The sequence below is a fragment of the Saimiri boliviensis genome, chromosome 19 (genome assembly GCF_048565385.1).
Source record: "Saimiri boliviensis isolate mSaiBol1 chromosome 19, mSaiBol1.pri, whole genome shotgun sequence".
Taxonomy (NCBI): domain Eukaryota; kingdom Metazoa; phylum Chordata; class Mammalia; order Primates; family Cebidae; genus Saimiri; species Saimiri boliviensis.
This window is the reverse complement of record NC_133467.1, coordinates 38,657,525-38,672,601: the sequence shown is the minus strand read 5'-3', so window position 1 is coordinate 38,672,601 and position 15,077 is coordinate 38,657,525. Positions and strand designations below refer to the sequence as shown.

The following is a 15,077-nucleotide window of genomic DNA, read 5'->3' as shown; positions in this document are numbered from 1 at the left end:
TCATTACTGTGAAGTACAAATTTGTGAGCTGGTAATAAGAGGTCAAAACCTAGGGAGAACATATCCACCCCCGCTCCCCAACACCCAGTTTCTGGTGGGTGGATATGCTCATTATCTTGATTGTGGTAAAAATTTCATGAATGTATACATATGTCAAAACTGTCAAATTGCACACTTTACATTTGTGCAGTTTACTGTTTGTCAATTATACCTCCGTGAGGCTGTTTATGAAAAGGAAGAATCTTATAGGTAAACTTTTTATAATCACAGTTCGGATATTTAATTTACTAACTTCCATATACAAATTTATCTAATTCATCTTTGCAGTCAAAGAGAAAGTCATTTCTATTTTTTTTACTATCACTTTTTTTTTTTTTTTTTTTTTTTTTTTTGAGACGGAGTTTCGCCCTTGTTACCCAGGCTGGAGTGCAATGGCACGATCTCAGCTCACTGCAACCTCCGCCTCCTGGGTTCAGGCAATTCTCCTGCCTCAGCCTCCTGAGTAGCTGGGATTACAGGCACGCACCACCATGCCCAGCTAATTTTTGTATTTTAGTAGAGACGGGGTTTCACTATGTTGACCAGGATGGCCTTGATCTCTTGACCTCGTGATCCACCCGCCTCGGCCTCCCAAAGTGCTGGGATTACAGGCTTGAGCCATCGGGCCCGGCCCACTTTTTTTTTTTTAACGAGAAAGTCATTTCTAAAAAAACTGAACAGCTTTGCGCAGTGGCGGTATCATAGCCAATGAGTTTTTTTTGTTTTTTTTTTTTCATTTTTAGTTTTGTTAAAAAAAAATTCTGACAAATCAGAAATGGGGGTTCAGGAGTGGTGGTGATGCAAAAGATGGAAGCCATGGGGTGGGGGCTGTCAGGGATGGGGGCAGTAGTGTCTCCTTCACCCCCACCCTGATAATCCTCTCCTGAAGGCCAATCACATTCCAGAATTGGCGAGTCCTCTACCATGTCTGTTCAGTGTAGGAGGAGATGTCTATCTCATCAGGCAGCTCACTAATATTGACCTCAAAGTGATCCTGCACATCATTGAGAATCTTGGCCTCATTCTCATCAGACACAAATGTGATCGCCAAGCCCCTGATGCCAAACCGGCCTGCTCTGGCCACCCGATGCAGGTAAGTGTCAGAATCCTCAGGCATGTCATAATTTTTTTTTTTTTTTTGAGACGGGGTTTCGCTCTTGTTACCCAGGCTGGAGTGCAATGGCGCGATCTTGGCTCACCGCAACCTCCGCCTCCTGGGTTCAAGCAATTCTCCTGCCTCAGCCTCCCGAGTAGCTGGGACTACAGGCGTGCACCACCATGCCCAGCTAATTTTTGTATTTTTAGTAGAGACGGGGTTTCACCATGTTGACCAGGATGGTCTCGATCTCTTGACCTCATGATCCACCCGCCTCGGCCTCCCAAAGTGCTGGGATTACAGGCTTGAGCCACCGCGCCCGGCTGGCATGTCATAATTAAAAGCAATGTTCACCCGCTCAATGTCCATGCCTCGGCCAAATAGGTTGGTAGCCACAAGAATTCGTCGTTGAAAATCTTTAAACTGCTGATACCGAGAAAGCCTCTCCTCCTGAGGCATCCCACGGTGGATGGCTGGGAAGTTCTGCTCCACCAGTAGCTGGGCCAAGGCAATGCACCGCTGCACAGACTTCACAAAGATCACCACCTGGTTGAACTCAAGAACATCCAGAAGATCAAAGAGCTTCCGGTTCTTCTCGTTGTCCTTCAGTTTCACGTAGTACTGCTGCAATCCATGCAGCGTCAACTTCGTCTCATCATCCACGAAGATCTCCATTGGATCTTGCATGAACTTGCGGCAGACTGGTCGGATCTCTTTGCTCAAGGTAGCACTGAACATCATGACCTGCTTCTCGTGGGGGGTCATGCGAAAAATTTCCTGGACATCCCGACGCATGTTCAAGCATTTTATCTCATTCATCCAAAATAAAGTGTTTAATGTGTTTGAGGTTGAGGCTCTTATTTCGAGCCAGGGCGAGGATACGGCCTGGAGTCCCCACGACGATAGGCGGGCAGTTCTTCTTCAGCACCTCTTCATCCTTCTTGATAGACAGACCACCAAAAAACACAGCAACCTTGACATTGGGCATATATTTAGAGCAGCGCTCATATTCCTTGCTGATCTGAAAAGCCAACTCCCGAGTGTGACACATCACCAGCACAGACACCTGCCCAGTAACTGGCTCCAGCTGTTGCAGTGTGGCCAACACAAACACTGCTGTCTTTCCCATGCCCGACTTGGCCTGGCACAGGACGTCCATTCCCAGAATGGCCTGAAGGATGTACTCATGCTGGAATTCTGATGGATGCTCAAAGCCACAGTCGACAATGGCCCGGAGCAACTCTGGCTTGAGCAGGAAGTCACGAAAGCCAGAGCTGTGGATGGAGACATAGGAGCCCTTGACATCCTTCTTGGCAGGGGCCTCAGCCCCATCTCCCCCAGCTGCTGTCTCCGCCTCATCATCTTCATAGTCCCAGAGCTCATTGTCTACGTCGTTCTCTGCCATAACTGGGCCGGCAGGGGAAAAAGGGAAGGGGCCTCTGGATGGGTTCTAAGCAGGGAGAGCACGTATGGCGGCAGCAACAGCGACGAAGGAGGGAAATCTCGCCAATGAGGTTTATCCAAGGTGCGATTATTGCTAATTGAAAACTTTTCCCAATACCCCGCCATGATGACTTGAAATGCAGTTGGCATTGGCAATTTTTGACAGTCTCTATGGAGACTGAATAAAAAAATAAAATTAAATTAAAAAACTGAACAATGATTTGGGGGAGAACAAAGGACAGCCCAGGAGACTAAATACAGAGAGTGTCATTGTAGAATGTGTAACCACACACCGGATAAACTAGCCTCTCCCACTCCTGACGGGAGAAATGAGGAAAAAGCGTTTGCTTAGCTGGGGTGAGAATGTTGCATTCTTTTGTAAGCTTTTTGTAATTCTTTATCTGGTCGACTTTCTCGAGACCAGACTTTCCTTGTCCTCTTCAATCTACAGGAAATCCTCCCTTTCCTGTAGAGAGAAAGATAACTTTCTCCAACTGTTCTGCCACTCCGCTGGCCTCAGGGTTCTATTTCTTAGTCCCCCTGATGTGCTACAGAACTTGAGAGACACAAGTCTATCAAGTCTCTCAACCCCCTTATTATAAAAGGATACAGGCACACATCACCATGTGCGGCTACTTTTTGTAGAGAAGGGCTCTTGCTACGTTGCCCAGGCTGGTCTTGAACTCCTGATATCAAGCAATCCGCCCGACCTTGACTTCCCAAAGTACTGGGATTACAGGCTTGAGCCACTACACCCAGACATAAATTTGTGTTTTATAAGCCACTAAATTTGTGGTAATTTGTTATAGCAGCCGTAGAAACTAATGTAAATGGTACCTGACACACAGTAGAGGTTCAACAAGCATTTGTTACTTGACCGACTTCTACCTGGTACTTGAGCCAGTAATAAAAATAATACTTCACAATTTTTACTGTTGTACAATAGCAAAGTGTGTTCACAGTCTTAATCTTATTTTGTTGTCACACTTATTAGTCTTTATACTTTATAAAAATAAATATATATAGGCCGGGCGCGGTGGCTCAAGCCTGTAATCCCAGCACTTTGGGAGGCTGAGGCGGGTGGATCACGAGGTCAAGAGATCGAGACCATCCTGGTCAACACGGTGAAACCCCGTCTCTACTAAAAATACAAAAAATTAGCTGGGCATGGTGGCACGTGCCTGTAATCCCAGCTACTCAGGAGGCTGAGGCAGGAGAATTGCCTGAACCCAGGAGGCGGAGGTTGCGGTGAGCCGAGATTGCGCCATTGCACTCCAGCCTGGTTAACAAGAGCGAAACTCCATCTCAAAAAAAAAAAAAAAATAAATAAATAAATAAATATATAAATATGTATGTGGGACTTTGGGCTATTGGGCAAAAAAAATATATTTTATACATATATTTTGTCTATATATATAATTTATATATATTTATATATAATTTATATATATTTATATATTTTATATATATATATATATATATATATATAAATAAAATTTTGAGAAAGAGTCTTGCTGTGTTGCCCAGGCTGGAGTGAAGTGGTGAAATCTTGGAAGTGGCGTGATCTTGGCTCACTGCAACCTCTGCTTCCTGGGTTTAAGTGATTCTCCTGCCTCAGCCTGTGAAGTAGCTGGGATTACAGGTGTCAGCCACCACGCCCAACTACATTTTGTTATTTTCAGTAGAGACGGGGTTCCACCATGTTGCCCAGGCTGATCTCAATCTCCTGACCTCAGGTGATGCACCGGCCTCCCAAAGTGCTGGGATGATAGATGTGAGCCACCGCTCTCAGCCACCACTCCCAAGTCCCATATATTTTCAAGCAAAAAGTAGATTTAGAACCAATATCCTTGTTTTCTCTTTAAATGACATTGTGTCAACAATAAATGACATGTAAAAAAAATCATTCATAATCCTTTTACTCCACTTAGTAGATGAACCAGTTTTATTTTTCCATGTCTTCAAGGTCTCATCTATACAAATACACATTAAAAATATTTATAACTGTATTGTGTATGTGTAAATATGTGCATATATTAAAAACTATATATAAACTACATAAACCATGTATGTGCATATATGTGTAGTTTTTATTTTTTCTGTTCAATATTATTTTATCACCCAGTGCATTGGTTTGAATTCTCTGGGAAGGAAATGCTCCAAGTTAGGAGCAGAAGAGGTTTACTGTGGATAATGGCTGTGAAAGATAAAGGGAGAGGAAGCAGGATGGCTAGGGAGAGCCTCAAGTCAGGATGTACATCTGACAAAGTCTCAGCCAACTCTGTGGGGAGACCTGGGACAAAGCTGGGCAGAAATGGCCAGGCTTCGGGATGCGCACCATGCTCAGTCATCGCCTGAGGCTGCCTGGGAAGAGTGTGGTCTTAAGATGCGCCTGATCGTGAATCCTGAAGTTGCCGCGGCTGGAAGCTGTGTTCACTCCTACAGCTGAACAGAAAGTTCTTCTGTGAAAGGAATCCAAGTGGCGTATCTCCATGGCTGCTCCAGTCCGCCCCTTGTATCATGTGGATTCACTTCTCCAAACATAACTGGGAAGGGCTTCTCTTCCTGTGAAAAACGTAGATGAGCGTGATTAGTGGAATAATATACAGTCCCCATTGCTGCAGGTGTTCTTGAAGCTGCACTGGGTACTCATTGTTTCCTTCCTCTACTCTAAGTCCCTCCTCCCTCAGCTATCACTTCTACTAGTCTCAGTGGCTTACTGATGCTGTGGCCCAAACTAATCCCTCATGTGTCTGTGGCCCCCTTCTCAGGCCAGGGTTGCTGCATTTATTCATTCATAGTCACAACTAAGCAAAATAATACCAAGAAATGCCTATGCCAGTAATCCCAGCACTTTGGGAGGGTGAGTCGGGGTGGATCACCTGAGGTCAGGCGTTCAAGACCTGCCTGACCAACATGGTGAAACCCTGTCTCTACTAAATACAAAACATTAGCTGGATGTAGTAGCGCATGCCTGTAATCCCAGTTACTTGGGAGGCTGAGGCAGGAGAATCGTTTGAACCCGGGAGGAGGAGGTTGTAGTAAGCCGAGATCATGCCATTGCACTGAAGCCTGGGCAACAAGAGCAAAACTCCATTTAAAAAATTTTTAAAAAGAGGCCAGGCACTGTGGCTCACACCTGTAATCCTAGGACTTTGGGAGGCCAAGGTGGGTGGATCACCTGAGGTCAGGAGTTCAAGACCAGCTTGGCCATCATGGTGAAACCCCATCTTTAAAAAAAAAAGAAGAAATGCCCAAGTGAGTCACCACACATATTCTTCCCTGCCCTGATTGTGTAACAGCAGCCTCACCTCTTCCCTGATCCAGGTCAGTTACACTGGCAGTATGATAGTGATAATTTCTCTTCTTGGTGATTCCTGAATACAAGGAGTTCAAAGTGCCCAAGTGATAGCCATACCATGTAACGCAATGTGACCTTTGCAGGAAGAATATGGCCCTTTGGGGATCAGAATGTCTCACCCTGCAGACCCCAGAGCTGCAGGAATAGGAGGCATAAAGTCCCTCAGTGGGTCACTGAGGGTGATGATAAGCAAGGCTATTCTTTTTCTGCTCCAGGTGTCACTCAGAGCTGGCAGTCTTTTGTGCCATCTAGTATATCAGTCTGAGCAATGTTTCTAGTGTGGAAAGTGTTGCCTTCAGAACCTGAAGAGACATGCCAGGTACTCTGATTCCTTCTTTGTGGTAGGGGATGCAAATTGCGAAATTTGTCTTTTTTTTTTTTTTTTTTTTTTTGAGACGGAGTTTTGCTCTTGTTACCCAGGCTGGAGTGCAATGGCGCAATCTCGGCTCACTGCAACCTCCGCCTCCTGGGTTCAGGCAATTCTCCTGTCTCAGCCTCCTGAGTAGCTGGGATTACAGGCACGCAGAACCATGCCCAGCTAATTTTTTGTATTTTTTAGTAGAGACGGGGTTTCACCATGTTGACCAGGATGGTCTCGATCTCTTGACCTCATGATCCACCCACCTCGGCCTCCCAAAGTGCTGGGATTACAGGCTTGAGCCACCGCGCCCGGCGCAATTTGTCTTTTACTTTAGAAAAGATGTCCTGGCATATCCCTAAAACACCAGACTCCTAAAACACTAAATGAGGTGGTAGTCCTCTGAATCTTAGAGATATCTTCCATAATCTGGAGAACATGTGTCCTTTTTTTTTTTTTTTTTTTTTTTTTAGATGGAGTCTCTGTCACCCAGGCTGGAGTGCAGTGGCGCCATCTCGGCTCACTGCAACCTCCACCTCCAGAGTTCAAGTGATTCTCCTGCCTCAGCCTCCTGAGTAGCTGAGATTACAAGTGCTTGCCACCGCCTCTGGCTAATTTTTGTATTTTTAGTAGAGACAGGGTTTCACCATGTTGGTCAGGCTGGTCTCAGTCTCCTGTCCTCAGGTGATCCGCCCTCCCTGGCCTCCCAAAGTGTAGGGATTACAGGCGTGAGCCACCATGCCTGGCCGGACGCATGTCTTACCAAAGCCTCTATCTAGTATGCCAGCTACTCTTGCTCATCCTGACTAACCGGCATGATGTCATTGATGTAATGGATCAAAGTGATGTTCTGCAGGATGTCTGAACAATCTCGATTGCTTCTGACTAGATGGGATGGATCCACTGTAAGCTGGACTTTGGCTGGTACTTTTTTTTTTTTTTTTTTGAGACGGAGTTTGGCTCTTGTTACCCAGGCTGGAGTGCAATGGCGTGATCTTGGCTCACTGCAACCTCCGCCTCCTGGGTTCAAGCAATTCTCCTGCCTCAGCCTCCTGAGTGGCTGGGATTACAGGCACGCGTCACCATGCCCAGCTAATGTTTTGTATTTTTAGTAGAGACGGGGTTTCACCATGTTGACCAGGATGGTCTCGATCTCTCGACCTCGTGATCCACCCGCCTCGGCCTCTCAAAGTGCTGGGATTACAGGCGTGAGCCACCGCGCCCGGCCGGCTGGAACTTTTTTACCCAGCCTTTATAAGCTCCCACTCCAGTAGGGGAGCAAAGGTGTTACTTTGGGACTATGTGTCAATGTCAGTTAAGATGCTGTGTCCAACAGTCCTCTGTGCACAGTCACCTGAGTAAATACTTACAAGTCCCCTTTTGAAAGGGCTGGAGAATCATCACAGTATATACTTACCACGGTGTTGCCAAGTCTTGAGGGACCTGTGTATCTCTATAGTCAATGAGTTTGGGGTCTGAAAAGGGACTTAGATTCTGGAAGCGGACAAAGGAGCATGCTTTTTTACTGAGATCTCCATCCTCAGGTTCCTGCTCATCCATTCTTGCTCTCTGTTGATTACACATCTTCAGCAGGACCCTCGTTTTGCCCCGTAAGGATACCATGTCCTATTAACCAGCAATACAACTCTTAACGTCAAGCCCCTTGCCGGTCTCTCTGATAATTGTAAGCCTTATCCCCCGGCTTCTGGCAGTTAAGTGCTGCCACCAGCTTCTACCACTTCTGTACCCCCATCATCCTTGTCGCCATAAAAGAGCCAAGTTTGTGACATTGTTTCCTCCTTTTAGCGCTGGCTTGCAGAAGAAAACCACCACTAAACTTCTGTATGATGCTGGCACTTTCATCAGCACACTTTTGATGGCCTTGGTAAATGGGATTCCTGGCCAGTGCGGTGGCTCATGCCTGTAATCCCAGCACTTTGAAAGCCAAGGCAGGCAGATTACCTGAGGTCAGGAGTTTGAGTCCAGCCTGACCAACATGATGAAACCCCCTGTCTACTAAAAATACAAAATTAAGCTGAGTATGGTGGCTCATGCCGGTAATGCCAGCACTTTGGGAGGCCGAGGCAGGCAGATCACGAAGTCAGGAGATTGAGAGCATCCTGGCTAACATGGTGAAATCCCGTCTCTACTAAAAACACAAAAAATTAACCAGCTGGGGTGGCATGTGCCTCTAGTCCCAGCTTCCCAGAAGGCTGAAGTAGGAGAATCACTTGAACCTGGGAGGCAGAGGTTGCAGTGAGCCGAGATCGTGGCATTGCACTCCAGCCTGGGCAATAGAGTGAGACTCTGTCTCAGGAAAAAAAATATATAAAAATTAGCCGGGCATGGTGGTGTACATCTGTAATGCCAGCTACTGGGGAGGGTGAAGGAGGAGAATCGCTAGAACCCAGGAGGCGGAGGTTGCAGTAAGCTGAGATTGCACACTGCACTCCAGCCTGGGTGACAGAGCAAGACCCTATCTCAAAAAAAAAAAAAAAAAGGAAAAAAAAAGGGGATTATTCTGGGCCTTCTATGAAGCATCCTTTGCTGGGGCTCTGGCCTCTTAAAATTCACTCCATCATGCCTACTTTGCTGAGCCATTTAATCTTTTCGTCCCCCCGTTGCTATGGCAATACAGACATTTGACCTTCACTCAGCAGGAATTATCATTTCCTCCATGCTTCTAGGAGCCACTAGGGGCAGGTCCCTACCAGGAAGTTAAATTCTTCTTCTTCTTTTTTTTTTTGGAGACTTAGTCTTGTTCTTGTTGCCCAGGCTGGAGTGCAGTGGCACGATCTTGGCTCACTGCAACCTCTACCTCCCGGGTTCAAGCGATTCTCCTGCCTCAACCTCCCCAGTAGCTGGGATTACAGGCATGTGCAACCATGTGTGGTTAATTTTGTATTTTTAGTAGAGATGGGGTTTATCCATGTTGGTCAGGGTGGTCTCGATCTCCCAATCTCAGGTTATCCACCAGTCTTGGCCTCCCAAAGAGCTGGGATTACAGGTGTGAGCCACCATGCCTGGCCAGGAAGTTAAATTCTATCCCAAGAAAGTGGTCCCCAAGTAAAAAAACTCACTCTTGACCCACTTTTTTCTTCCGTTCTTCCTTCCTTCCTTCCTTTCTTTCTGGGAGAGTCCCACTCTGTTGCCCAGGCTGGAGTGCAATGGTGCCATCTCTGCTCACTGCACCCTCTGACTCCCAGGTTTAAGCAATTCTCTTGCCTCAGTCTCCCGAGTAGCTGGGATTACAGATAACTGCCACAATGCCTGGCTAATTTTTTTGCATTTTTAGTAGAGACGGGGTTTCTCCATGTCGGCCAGGCTGGTCTCGAACTCCTGACCTCAGGTGATCTGCCCACCTCGGCCTCCCGAAGTGCTGGGATTACAGGCATGAGCCACTGGGCCCAGCCCCCACTTTCATATTTCATCCCCTTGATTAAGCACCATCAAAATCCAATCCCACAGGTACTTCCCTACTCTTACCACTAAATGTTGGCCAGTTCTAGCAGGATGCTTTGGGTTATAGTCCCTTTCCTTCCTTATCAGGCCTAGCATGTTCTTGCCTACCAGACTGTGCTGTAACTTAACCCATGAGAGTTTAAGATTAAGATCTGGCCGGGCGCGGTGGCTCAAGCCTGTAATCCCAGCACTTTGGGAGGCCGAGGCGGGTGGATCACGAGGTCGAGAGATCGAGACCGTCCTGGTCAACATAGTGAAACCCCGTCTCTACTAAAAATACTAAAAAAAAATTAGCTGGGCATGGTGGCGCGTGCCTGTAATCCCACCCACTCAGGAGGCTGAGGCAGGAGAATTGCCTGAACCCAGGAGGCGGAGGTTGCGGTGAGCCGAGATCGCGCCATTGCACTCCAGCCTGGGTAACAAGAGCGAAACTCCGTCTCAAAAAAAAAAAAAAAAAAAAAAAAAAGATTAAGATCTTTATAGTCATGAGATTCTGGGAGGGGAGAGGCCTCTGCATTGTCTTCTCACACTGAGGGAGCTCCAGCTCTTAACAGGGAGGGGTGGGCTCCCTTTTAATGCTGTGAGGGTTCAGAGGAGTGCAGAAAGCCAGAATCTTTGGGGGGTACCCACCCAGTAATTTCCATTGCTTTTGTTAGGGTCCCAAGTTTTCCCAACCAGAGCCCTGACCTTGATTGCAAATCTGCCTCTGGGAGCTCCATTAAAGTCCTGGAGTTCTGTATTTAGATTTTTTTGCTCTCCCACTGCTGTAGATAAGGGCCTCTTTGTAAGCCATCAAAAAGGCCCTCTGACCTTCACAGTTAATTTTCAGTGTTTGTTAACTACTCTCAGCTTTTCATTATCTCTTGGCAAGGCCCAATGCAACTTAATAACAGCCAGCCAATTCCACTGTCCCTGTACTCACTGCTGTCCTGCCTGCCCACATGCCTGAACTGTTCCACCATAGGAACGTTCTCCCATTTCACCATCAGTGAAAATTTTAGCAACTTGGCTACCATCTTGTTCCAGGGACTATTTGTACCCCATACCATCCAGGAGGGGTTCTTGTTGCCAGCCAGGCAGTGAGTGCTGCAGTTGCCTAAACCTATCTCACTGCTCGCTTTTTCAGACCACTCCTGGGGTGGTCACCTGAGTCAATTCAGGTGGTCTGGGGAGCAGATGCTGAGGCAAAGGAGTGCGAGAGGCTTGGCTGGGCGCAGTGTCTCGTGCCTGTAATCCCAGCACTTTGGGAGACTGAGGTGGGCAGATCACGAGGTCATGAGATTGAGACTATCCTGGCTAACACTGTGAAACACCCTCTCTACTGAAAATACAAAAAAATTAGCTGGATGAGGTGGCACGTGCCTGTAATCCCAGCTACTCGGGAGGCTGAGGCAGGAGAATTGCTTGAACCTGGGAGGCGGAGGTTGCAGTGAGTTGAGATCACACCACTGTACTTCAGCTTGGGCTACAGAGTGAGACTCTTATCAAAAAATAAAAAAGGAGTGCAAGAGGCTTACTGGCTGGTAACACCTGTGATAGATAAAGAAGAAAGCAGGAATGGGCAGAGAAAGCCTTTGGATAGAGTTCCCTATCCTGATGACGTAAAGGAAGCCAGAAGCAAAATCGGGCAAGAAAAGCCTCAAGCCATGGTGCAAATCCTTCCAAGTTGCAGACTACTCAGGGCAAAGCTCCGGGGCAAAGGTTATCACATAGAGAAATCAACAGAGGGCAGGAATGGCCAGGCTCCAGTAACCACACGGACAGCCGTTGGCTTGGGGCTGTTCAGGAAGAGTGCAGGCTGAGCTCTGATAGGGTAGTGGATCCCAAAGGTGATGCAGCTGCAGGCCGACCGGGAATTGCTTTCTGGCAGTCTAAGGGGTGTGATGGCTGCCGTGTCAGGCATTTTGTCTTGGAGTTCAGTGCTATTCCCACATGTCACGTGGCCTCTGTATTATGAGACTTATACTTTGAAAAAGATTCAGATAGCCGGGCGCGGTGGCTCAAGCCTGTAATCCCAGCACTTTGGGAGGCCGAGGCGGGTGGATCACGAGGTCAAGAGATCGAGACCATCCTGGTCAACATGGTGAAACCCCGTCTCTACTAAAAATACAAAAAGTTAGCTGGGCATGGTGGCGCGTGCCTGTAATCCCAGCTACTCAGGAGGCTGAGGCAGGAGAATTGCCTGAACGCAGGAGGCAGAGGTTGCAGTGAGCCGAGATCACGCCATTGCACTCCAGCCTGGGTAACAAGAGGGAAACTCCGTCTCAAAAAAAAAAAATAATAATAATAATAATAATAAGATTCAGATAAAGAACCTGAGCAAATCAGGCAATAAGTGGGATTCTGCTAAAACTCTGTCACAATGGACTGGGAGAGAACTGGAGGAGTCTCAGGGCTTGCAGGATGTGTGTATAGGTTTGAGCTGCCAAGCTTCTGTCCCCTTCATTGACGAGAGGAGGAAAGCGAGATGGGAGGTAGAATCAGCTGTTGTTTGGGTGTGTGGAGGAAAACTGGCTCTCTCCTCAGAACAGCGTTTAACAACCCAGAAAAAGAATTATGCGGAAGGAATCTGTTCTTTTTAATTTCATGGGAATTGGAACTATGTGGCCTGTCTTGCTTTTTTTTTTTTTTTTTTTCTTTTAAATGATACTCTTATTTTGAATATACACTGAAGGCCTGGAGCGGTGGCTTACGCCTGTAATCCTAGCATTTTAGGAGGCCAAGGCGGGTGGATTGCTTGATGCCAGGAGTTCAAGAGCAGCCCGGGCAATGCAGGGAAACCCCATCTCTACTATTTAAAAATCAACAACACCTGTAATCCCAGCACTTTGGGAGGCCGAGGCAGGTGGATCACGAGGTCAAGAGATCGAGACCATCCTGGTCAACATGGTGAAACCCCGTCTCTACTAAAAATACAAAACATTAGCTGGGCATGGTGGCGCGTGCCTATAATCCCAGCTACTCAGGAGGCTGAGGCAGGAGAATTGCCTGAACCCAGGAGGCGGAGGTTGCGGTGAGCCGAGATCGCGCCATTGCACTCCAGCCTGGGTAACAAGAGCGAAAACTCTGTCTCAAAATAAATAAATAAATAAATAGATAGATAAAATAAAATAAAATAAAAATCAACAATAACAAAACAATGAATGTATGCTGGAGACTTTGAACCCACTGGAATTTAGCTGTTCAGAGCATGAGAGGTGGGCAGCTGGGACAAATAGTGGCCAGAGACTGTGGGGAGACGTGAGGAATCTGGAGATGAGTCTTTCCCATGTCGGGAGTGACTCTGATTAAGCTGAAAAAAGTTGCTTGGAATGCTTTGTCCCAAACAATCACCCTTTATGTACCAGATTTGGTTACACTTACTCACGTTCCCGACTGATAACAAAAGGAAAAGGTGGCAGGCAGAAGACGACTTTTTCCTCTTTGAGAAACCCAAAGGAAATAATACAGTTATGAAATCTGGGATCGGCAGGGCGTGGTGGCTCACGCCTGTAATCTAAGCACCTTGGAGGCCAAGGCGGGAGGATCACCTGAGGTCGGGAGTTCAAGACCAGCCTAACCAACATGGTGAAAACCCGTCTTTTTTTTTTTTTTTAATTTTAATTAATTAATTAATTTATTTATTTTTTGAGACGGAGTTTCGCTCTTGTTACCCAGGCTGGAGTGCAATGGCGCGATCTCGGCTCACCACAACCTCTGCCTCCTGGGTTCAAGCAATTCTCCTGCCTCAGCCTCCTGAGTAGCTGGGATTACAGGCACGCACCACCACGCTCAGCTAATTTTTGTATTTTCAGTAGAGACGGGGTTTCACCATGTTGACCAGGATGGTCTCCATCTCTTGACCTCATGATCCACCCGCTTTGGCCTCCCAAAGTGCTGGGATTATAGGCGTGAGCCACCGTGCCTGGTCCCCAGTCTTTATTTAAAAAAAAGAAAAGAAAAGAAAAGAAATCTGGGATAATCTTCACAATTCTCAGAGAAAAGAGAGTCCCAAATATTTCTGAAGACTTGGCTAGGAGTACAGCTTTCCCAGAAGTAAAATTAGAACACAGGTCTTTTGACTCCTGACTTGGTACTCTGCCTCAGTGACGTCCATTCATGAAATCTCTGCAACTCTGCCTCCCTAGTCAAACTGAGAGAAGAGTGCATGACATGGGTCAGAAAGAATGAAATATCTTTTGGAGACTCTTGGAAGTTGTGTACCCAATGACTGGACATGTATATAAAGTGAGTGTAAACAGTGACCATTTCTTATTATCTTCCTTAATCATAACCAGAATAGAAATTGTGCTCAGCCAGGAAAAGCCCCAAGTGTTAGTGTAATTACGTATTGTTGTTGAAAAGCAAAGTATTTGCAAACAAAGCTCAAGAGAGACATGAGTAATATGCTAAAGGAGCAACAGGGCGAGTGGTCCCTGATTTTCCCTCCTTTTGCTAACACTGTGGTTTTAGGGTTTACTTTGATCAAGCCTTACCATTGCATTGATCATACAGACCTAGATTAACCTTCTGAAGTGCTGCCTCTTTCCTGCTCAAGAACCTTTAATAGCTCTCCATTGCCTACCAATAAAGCCCACATTTCTTTTTCCTTGTTTTTAGAAATAGGGTCTAGCTCTGTCACTCAGGCTAGAATACCGTGGAAGCCCACATTTCTTATCCTGATATTCAAGGCCTTATAAAATCTACCCTATCTGTAAGTAAGCAACCATGTTGTGAGAAAAAAAAATCAGCCGGGCGCGGTGGCTCAAGCCTGTAATCCCAGCACTTTGGGAGGCCGAGGCGGGTGGATCACAAGGTCGAGAGATCGAGACCATCCTGGTCAACATGGTGAAACCCCGTCTCTACTAAAAATACAAAAAAATTAGCTGGGCATGGTGGCACGTGCCTGTAATCCCAGCTACTCAGGAGGCTGAGGCAGGAGAATTGCCTGAGCCCAGGAGGCGGAGGTTGCGGTGAGCCGAGATCGCGCCATTGCACTCCAGCCTGGGTAACAAAAGCGAAACTCCGTCTCAAAAAAAAAAAAAAAAAAAAAAAAAAAAAAAAAAATTAAAAAAAAAATCAACCTCAGAATTTCCTTTTCATCTTATTTACCGATATTCTCTGTCCCTTCGCTCTGCAAGCTAACCTTCCAGTTCACTCAACTGACATGATGCTTTTCTGCTCCTAGGGCCTTTTGCACATTTTCTCACTCTTTCTTCCTCCCTTTCCCCTGCCTGCTTTTCCAAGTGATTTATAAAATCACTCTATTCTAGTTGAAAGGGAGGCTTCCCGGTAACAACTTCATTTGTGCCACTGATCTGGCATTTATCATATTCTTC

The 15,077-nt window shown here is 46.6% G+C and overlaps 1 protein-coding gene and 1 non-coding gene across 2 annotated transcripts; one reads left to right on the top strand and one right to left on the bottom strand.

Moving 5' to 3' along the window:
* Positions 1-925: 925 nt before the first annotated feature.
* Positions 926-2,632, bottom strand: LOC120360180 (spliceosome RNA helicase DDX39B-like). The gene is given in 3 exon segments (XM_039460195.2): positions 926-1,156; positions 1,466-1,931; positions 1,933-2,632. Coding segments are annotated over 3 exon segments (1,272 nt in total). The 5' UTR covers positions 2,541-2,632; the 3' UTR covers positions 926-958.
* On the top strand, positions 2,619-2,756 carry LOC120360302 (U4 spliceosomal RNA). Its single transcript, XR_005576858.1, has one exon. It is a non-coding gene; the product is annotated as a U4 spliceosomal RNA (small nuclear RNA).
* The last annotated feature ends 12,321 nt before the right edge of the window (positions 2,757-15,077 follow it).